Source organism: Condylura cristata, unplaced genomic scaffold, assembly GCF_000260355.1.
Source record: "Condylura cristata isolate star-nosed mole 26May11 unplaced genomic scaffold, ConCri1.0 scaffold00005, whole genome shotgun sequence".
Taxonomy (NCBI): Eukaryota; Metazoa; Chordata; class Mammalia; order Eulipotyphla; family Talpidae; genus Condylura; species Condylura cristata.
The window spans coordinates 5,480,611-5,489,997 of record NW_004567106.1 but is presented as its reverse complement, the minus strand read 5'-3'; the positions used below and the strand labels follow the sequence as shown (position 1 = coordinate 5,489,997).

Genomic DNA, 9,387 nt, shown 5'->3' with positions numbered 1-9,387 from the left:
CTGTCTCAGTGTTCTTAGAAAATTACAGAGATTGTCTGGTATGAAGTAGAAGCTCACCAATTCCTTATTCCATCCCCAGCTGACCACTCCACAGGGCTACTGGAACCAGCAAGTGGTAAGCCAGTGCCTTTGTGCTTGGGTTTCTGAAAATTTTTAAAGAATAGTTACTAATAGTAGAGACTCATTCTGTGGATTGCATATAAAAGCACTAGTAATTCCTCTAATTCCATAACTCCGGAATAGGGCTCTGGTCATTCATTTTCAGGTGAAGAAATGATGCATTAAGATTCATGTAGCTCACCAGGCAACACACAGGTATAAATAAAAGCTCAAGATTCATACCCAGTAGACCCACCATGTAGGGCCTTCCTCCTCCTCCTTGCTGCCTGGCTGATGTTTGAGCAGTTCTCATGGATTATGTGAGGATCAGGAACCACAGGGCTTGAGAAACACCAGTAAACACAGTGCAAGGCGTGGTAGGCTCAGCCACTTGCCATGGGAGTGCCCCAAACCAAAAAATCTGAATCAAGCAGCTTTGCAAGTGTCGAAACACCTTCATTTTTTTTTTTAAAGTGTTATTTATTCATGCATAGAGAACTGGAGTACAGGCCAGAGGTTCAGGAAAGTGAGAGGATTCACCAGAGACACAGAGGACAGGCCTACTGATGAAGTACACTGCTGAGGGGAGCAGTGGGTGAGACAGGAGAGGTCTGCCTCGCCATGTGGATCAACTCTGGCCGGGGATACAACTAGCACTTACATGACTGCCACTAGCTTGCTGTGCTGTGTCCTAACCGTTGCACCATTAGGGAGGGCCCGCAATCCTTTCATTTTGTGTGGATGTCGCTGAGTCAGTGCCCCAGGAAAGAGCCATAACAACTGTCTCTGAAAAGAAGTAGAGATATTTGTTGGCTACTGTAACATTCATTGCTGAATTTGAGAGCTCAGTTGTCATGCTGTTTCTTACAGTCAACTTTCAATTATATGTTATCAAATTAAAGGACACACAATGTTAATTAACACACAATGTTAATTTCATTTTTTATTTGTTGCATTCTTATGTAAAGCAAAACAGAATTCAAGAGGCAACTATGGCAGTTTCAGGGTACAAAAAATGAAAAACTTCAAAACAGAATTTAAAAAACAAAATTAACATATATTAAAGAATATTAAACATGTCAGGGCAATTATATGGCTAATCATTTTGGAAGCTGCTTGCAGTCTATACTCAGAAGACAGGATAGTTGGGCCAGCAGGAGCTGTTAATGAGATTATGGAGGCAGTGCTACTAGACATGTACTTTGGTACTTTTGGGATATCTCTTGGCTTGCCCCTGAATAATGGCAACATTTTCTGTTATTACAGAGTAAATTTTCTCTTTTCCCAGTTTTTCATGTAAACTGCGGGGGGGGGGCTTATATAATAATAACATAATAAATGTGTACAAGAAGAGAACAAAAATAATCCAAACTCAGAAGAACAGCCCAGCTGATCCTCAGCAGACACTCTCAGGGACAGTAAGTGGTAGCAAAAGTTGAAGCCTTTGGCCACTATGTTATGGACTCTTTCCATAGCTCCAAACTCCTGCACTGAACAGACTGAAGGCGATGATGGCAAAGTAGACCATGCTCTTGAGAAGGAGGAGGACGTAGGTGTAATAGGCAGTGATGTAGTTGAACTGAAGCTGCAGTAGCTCTAAGAAAAGACATGTGATTAGTTTCTCTTTTAAAAATAGAATTCATTGTACCACAAAAGAGACACTACACAAGCACATTGTACAGCAAAATAGACATTGCACAATTGAGGTAAAATATTTGTACACAATACTAAAGACAAAGGACTGATCACAAATATATACAAAGAGCTGATGAAACTCCATGAAAATAAAGTAAACAACCAAATCAAAAAATGGGTAGAAGAGCTAAAAAGATATTTCTCCAAAGAGGAAATGCAGACAGCCAACAAGCATATGAAAAAAATGTTCAACATCACTTGTAATAAGGGAGATGCAAATTAAAACCACAATGATATACCACCTCACCCCAGTGAGGATGGCACATCTTCAAACAACTAGCAACAACAAATGTTGGTGAGGCACTGCTGGTGGGAATGCAAACTAGTACCACCACTATGGAAAACTATTTGGAGGTTCCTCAAACTGCTAAACATGGAGCTCTCCTACGACCCAGCAATCCCACTCCTAGGTAGCTACCCAAAAGACATAAAAACACTGATTCAAAAGATACCTGCACCCCATGTTTATTGCTGCTTTATTCACAATTGGAAAGAGATAGAAACAGCCCAAATGCCCAAAAATGGATGATTGGATTAAAAAGATGTGGTACATATACACCATGGAATATTACTCAGCAACCAAAAAAAAAAAAGAAACACATGTCTTTTGCAGCAACATGGATCAAACTGGAAATATCACACTTAGTGAAATAAGACAGAAAGAAAAAGAAAAATAAGGGATGGTTTCTCTAATAGCAGGAATATAATGGAACAGGCGAAAAAAATAATGATAATGATTAACAGCTATATACCAGAGGCATTTTATGGCTTTGGAGTGGCAAAAGGGATCAAAAATCGTGGGGAAAGGGAAGTGCACTGTACTATGGTGGTGGCACAGGGGTGATTTGGTGAAGGGAAACCCAAAGGTATTGCACTGAGATGAAAAAATAAACAAACATATGTATAAATAAACTATTATAATTTTTAAAAAATGTTCAACATCATCTGTAATAAGGGAAATGCAAATTAAAACCACAATGAGATACCACCTCACACCAGTGAGATTGGCACACATTAAAACAAATAGCAACAACAAATGTTGGTGAGGATGTGGAGAAAAAGGAACTCTCCTGCATTGCTGGTGGGAATGCAAACTGGTCCAACCACTGTGGAAAGCTGTCTGGAGATTTCTCAAACTAAAAATAGAGCTTCCATATAATCCAGCAATCCCACCACAGATATCTACCTAAAGGATACAAAAACATTGATTCAAAAGGACACCCGCACCACCATGCTTATTGCTGCATTATTTACAATAGGGAAAAGGTAGAATCGACCCAAATGCCCAAAAGTAGATGACAGGATTAATAAGATGTGGTACATATACCCAATGGAATATTATTCAGCAATCAAAAAAGATAAATTCTTGTCATTTCCACCAACATGGATGGAGCTAGAAGGGATCATGCTTACTGAAATAAGCCAGAAAGAAAAAGAAAAATACCGATGGTTTCACTCATAGCAGGAGTGTAAGGGACCACAGGGTGGGATGAGTGGGGAAGAGAAGCAAATGTAATAAATTAAAAATGAAAACAATGTATAACTTTAAACCAGAGACATGTTACGTGATGGAAAGGGAAATGGATCAAAACTAGGGTGGGGAGAGTGCACAGGACTATGGTGATGGCACATGGGTGAACTCATGGTGGGAAGCCCATGAGGATTACAACTGAGATAAAAAAAAAATGCACAAAATGCAGGATGATGTAAAAAATAAATAAAATATTAAAAAATTAAAAATTAAATTACAAGAAATAATAGAACACATTAAATGAGGTGGGGTCACAATCCTTTATTTCAGATTGCCCGTGCTGATGTAACATCTCCCACCACCAAAAACCAAAGTAACTATCTATAGCCATCACCACTATCCACCAGTAATGACAAGAACCAGCAACAGATCCAGTACCAAGATCTGTTGTTACAACCTAAGGTACATTCATGTGGATTCTAAAATGGCAAGTAAAGTTTCATTTTAATGAGAAATGATAATAGAAAATAAATGGCTAAATAGCTTTTATCTTCACCGAGCACGTATGGGTATTATCTCTAAGTAATATTAATATGTCACTAAACAAATACAGAACACTCATTTTGAAATATTTGCTTGTAAGTTTTTAGTCTTATTATGTTTTTACCAAATCTATAAAATTAGTATCCTTTCCGATTTTACAAATGAGATGGTGAGAGAGGGAAGTAAGTTGCATGATGTGCTGCATTTACTTAGTAACAGAAACCAGACTTCGGGTAGAGTCCATGAAAGTACGATGGTGTGGACAGGGGACAGGGCAGGAGGTTTTGGTAAAGAGGTCATTGCATAAAATGAAAGAACGGTTAACCTAAGATCTCTAAAATTTTAGGAGGCTATGGCTCAGTCATATGTCTTTCGTGTATGTTCTTCCATGTGCTTATGATGTTACAGGATAATTGCACATATAGCTTTTCACACGTGGAAGGAAACCTACGTGGCAACAAACAGTAAGTGACAGCAAAGCTAGCCAGACTGGATCCTCCATGAACCACAGTCTGAGTGAGTTTCTGTCTGTGGAAATTTCCCTTTCACAGGTTTTATTTTCATAGTCAGAATTATATCCTCGCTGGCACTTGCTATTAAGAGGGATCTCAAGAGGTAATTGCTAGGCCAGCCTGAGCAGTGAGGGGGCCAGAAGCACTGCCTGGGCTGGCCTAACAGTGATGTGTTCATTAGTCCCCTCCCCTTGATCAAGTAAGGTCCTGGGACCCTTGATATTGGCAAGGCAAGAAAGATCAAGGGCAGGAGCCAATGCAGTTAGTCACTTTCTTGGTACATATGTAGGGAGAAAAGGATAGAAACTAGTACTGATCCTGTCCCAGAGAGAGCAGAGACCCTAAGTGAGACATTCCACCAAGGTGACTACATGTCTTCAAGAACTGAGTTTGGTGTAATTTCCCCCATAAGCAGCTAAAAATGCATTGCTCTGATAAAGTAAGTTGTTTGTCTATATTCATCTACTGAATAGTAAAAGAACTAGCCTTTAAGTGAGGTCCAGGGTACACTGAAACCCATGCACTTACCCTCCCAACCCATATATCCATGACATTTAGAGCTTTAACTTTGAGCTCTGAGTCTATAATATAACTACATCTTAGAGGAAGAATTGAGAGGTGTGTGAACTCTTGATCCGCTAGCCTTACCTAGCTGTGACATGGTACAAGAAATTTCATTAAATTTTATCTCATGTCCTCATCTAAAAGTGAGTTTAGGGGGGAAATATTGGACCACCTCATAGGAGAATTGTGAGTATTCAATAAAAAATAATTATTCAAAATATAGCATGATGTCCTTTATAAGATGTTCTCAGGGAATGTCTTTCTGTACCGCTAACTATTAGCAACTGGCAAGGACCAAAGACCTCAAATATAATCCAAGAGCAAGTTAATGTCATGTTTTCTCAAATAATAAGCAAAAAAGAAACACAGTGAATGAACTCCCTTGTGGAAATGATTCAGGCCATATCATTTTGTACACTCCAATGTCAGTCACCTCGTACCAAGACCAGCAATGACGGTGCTAAGATACCTCCTAGAAAATGGTGGATTGATTTAAGATATCACTCCATCTAATACGCAAAATCCATTCATTTTTATATCATATAGCAGGCAACTTTAAAAGTTATGTTGAGCAGGAGAGAAATTGTGCTATCCCACGTCAGGAAAGCAAAAGCATGGCAAAACTTACCACTTTCATCTCCTATCACTTCAAGATCACCTTCTTTTCCTTCTGTTGCATCTTGGTTGGTGTTCGGTAAACGCTTTTTCACTAGGAACCAAAAAAAAAAGTGGTCGCTTTACACACTGCTGACTTGAAAGATCAGTATCAAAATTTAGTTTATTCTTGGAATCCACTCCAAAATCTAACCTGCAAAGTAAGGGCTTTCCAATTCACTGTAACCCCTAATCACACAGATAATTTTCTAATGTGGGGTTTTGTGGACATGACAAAAAAAAATTTCATAATCAATGCGCATATGCTGAGTTCTTTTTCCCAATGAAGTTTGGCTGAAAACTTGGATGAAAATTTTTATCTCTTTTCAAACTCATTCCGTTCATTAGCTTTTGTAAGTTCTACTTTTAGCTCTTATCAAAAACAGAAAGTAATAACAAAAACCCTTCAGTACTAAAATGATGTCAACAGTAATGAGATCAGCTTTGATGACCATGGAAGAAATCTGTTGTAGAATTAACCCCCAGTGAAACATTAAAAACTGACCTCTTTGCGGCCCTCCCTGGTGGCGCAGCGGGTTAAAACACAGCACTAAGAAGATAAAGCCACTTCCACATGAGTTCAATTCCCGCCTGCCCCGGAGGTGACCACATGGCGTGGCTGACCTCTCCTGACCCGCCCGCTGCTCCCCTCAGCAGTGTACTTCGTGGATCTGCCTGTTCTGCACCCCACTCTGTCTCTGGTGAATCCTCTCACCCTCTGCATCTCTGACCTGTACCCCAGTTCTGTACTAATAAATAAATAAATCTTTAAAAAAAAAAAACTGACCTCTTTGCTTTTTGGGCACCATTGCCATGGAACTTGCTGAGCATTTTATGTTCCCCTTATCACTAGAAAAATCTAATAGGCACCTACTTTCAGTCATTATCTGAAGTTTACAATCAGTGTATTTGCGTTCCCTGTTTCTTAAAAGTAGAAAAATGGGTTTAAGATTGTAATCTTACTTTAGTTGAGTAAATTAATCTTGTTATATATATTTCTTAAAAAGCAAGTGCTATTGCTGTGGTTAGTTCATTTGGAACATAGTCAGGGTTCTGTTCAAATAAAATTTGGCCAGTGGGGAATTTAGAATTGAAGATGGTGAAGGATTAATACTGAAATTCAATTATACAAAAAAAAGTCTTCTCAATTTTGTTAAGAGTTTATATCCTCCCCCTACTTCAGCCTAAAAGAGGTTGTTAACAACTGGAAGAAAGGTCAGACTGATTCCTTTTAGACACACTCTGGGGCCTTTGGTCTGCTGTGTTCATCCTCAGGTTTCTATGTCCTGAGTCTATTGAGTTCTGGGACCACTGAGCTGGGGTCCTTGTCAAGGTTTTGCCCAACTATTTAGATGTGTGCAGCCACTGTGTAAAGACACTCCTTCAAAACATCATTCCTGAATCACAAGTGACCCTCAGTGACTAGGAAAATAATATATTCTCTTTGCAATCATCAGCCTCCTTGACACAGTCCTTCTTCCTTGTGTGTTCATCCTCCCATCCCTGCCAGCTCCATATTCTCTGTTTACTGCAATACATGTGTGTGGAGATGCAATTACTAATGGTAAGAAATACATTCATTGAATTACATCAAAGTATGTGTGTACACGTTGGTCTCACTCATTGTTCTTTAAATTTGAAATATTACCGCCTGCTGGTATGTAAGATACAAATCTGAAAAACCTAAGAACATAATAAAACTGCAGGACCAATTATGCTATTTTTTATGGAACTATGATCTCACTCAAACTGCAGAACATGATTTTGTCTCCTAATAAATTGTTATTTGTTATTTATTAATTATATGATAAGTAGATGTGAAAATAGCTTGCTATTTAGAAAATCCTTGCAATATGTATAATTGTTCTTATTTCCTGATCAAACATGTTCATCAAAACACCAAAATTTGAACAATTATTGTGTGCTAATTTGTAAGTTTCTTTCAAGCATAGCTTTCTTCAAGCCGTAGGAAAACCCCTCAAAAAGTGACCTTCATTAATAATAATGAAACAGATGTTGGGGAAATTTAGATCAATTTTTCCTTTTTTACTTTTCAAAACCAATATTATATTAATTCTGTATAAAGTAGAGGACAGTTATATGAATTTTCAATGTAATATCTTAGAAATATTTAAATTTTTTCTTGTCATTAATACTTGACAAAGTTGGGTATTTCCTTTGGGAAGAATAGTGTACTGGGTGGTTATATGTATATTTACATACGTACCTTCATTTATTGAAGGAAAAACAATCTCTTGGTCTTTCCTTCCTTTATTAAACTCATGTTTAACAACACAAACGTGTTCTTTATCCATTGAAGTTTTAGTCACTGTCAGCCAGCTTAATTTCATGTACTTATTATCATCAGTCTTTATGGGCCTTGTCTCCAGCGACTGCAGGATTTTGTTGCCATTCTTTTCTTTCCAGTCTACCTTAATAACATCAGGGAAAAAATTTTCAAGAAGACAAATATATGTTCCAATTCCATGAGGTTCCTTTTCATTGACTGAAGGAAGAAAAACTGTGGGCTTAGGGGGAGAGCCAGCTTTGTCTGTGGGGGAAATAGAGCAGCAATTAAAATGAGTTACTGGAGAAGCACGGGGATTGTATTGTTTGGAAAAACATAGTGCTGAATGAAAGAAAAATAGGATGCCATAGTATTACTTCTTACCAATAGGTGATCATTCATCCACAATATTTTGTGAAGTACTTATTACTGTACTTTTGAAATGAAGTTCAAGTGTTTATATAATCTGTGCAGTAAGTCACAGCAATTAAGAGGCAGAGCCTGAATTAAAGTCTGAACTTTGTTCTCACTACATATAAACATTAACGTGAGTTTTAACTGTCCCATGTCACGTTCCCCAAATTCAAGACCACATTTGGTTAGAACTTCTCTTTTGCTCGATCTTAGTGGAACAAATTTTCAAGGTGGATGATGGTGGAGATGAAGACCAGATAACTTTGGTAATATCTTTATAGACACTCTTCAAAAATAATTACATTCTCCACCTTGTGAGATTTATAACATATGCAAACGCATTCTCATATTCTGCAACTCTATAGAGCATTACTCTTTACCAAAATTCTGAATGTTATCTTATTTACCATGTAGAAGATTATCATTATTTCAAATCAGCAGTCACTTGTTTCATGGGAATCATGTGTGCTTATCAGTTCATCAAGTTGAACTTTCAGTTTCGGATGTGGATCCCATGCACATTGAAAACTACAGAGTTCTTCTACTTGATGTCTAACTTTATGTGGCATTCAGTTTCATATCTTAACCATTCCAGGTGTTTTAGTAGGCCAACATTAAATTTGAGCTCCACATCATTTATGGTATACAAAAGAGCAATATTTCCAAAATTTCTATTAAAATATATTATCATCAGAAATGTTATACTATCATAATGTAGATATTGTGTTACATTATTTATTTACTATGTTATTTATTATATGTAATATAGTATAATCTATCAGAATTTTCTTTCAATTTAGAAACTGATGAACAAAATCACATTTCATTTGAAATTTAAACAGAACTTATTTTCAATATCTTTTCTCTGTTTGTATCTGTCCTGTGTGGATGACTGATGAGCTGTCTCAGTTCATTGATTGTATTTTCTTTGTCACCTGCTGAAGGGTGTCTATATAATTTGTCTATCTCTACAAGTTACAGCTATAGAGTTATTTGAAGAAGTAATGTCAAAATAGAACACAAAACACCATACATTTAACTTTCACTAGCATGCTGAACCATTATATGAGAAAACATTCGCTGTTAATTAATGACTGAAAATTTAAATGTATGAGTGCTTTCTAACTTGATTTCTGATAGAATCTCTC

The 9,387-nt window shown here is 37.3% G+C and overlaps 1 gene segment (V, D, J or C); it reads right to left on the bottom strand.

Annotated features, from left to right (window-relative positions):
• Positions 1-1,468: 1,468 nt before the first annotated feature.
• Positions 1,469-9,387, bottom strand: part of LOC101635132 — a 13,993-nt gene continuing 6,074 nt past the window's right edge. The window contains 3 exon segments of the C gene segment in view: positions 1,469-1,695; positions 5,513-5,593; positions 7,766-8,089. Of these exon segments, the coding sequence occupies positions 1,556-1,695; positions 5,513-5,593; positions 7,766-8,089 (545 nt within the window).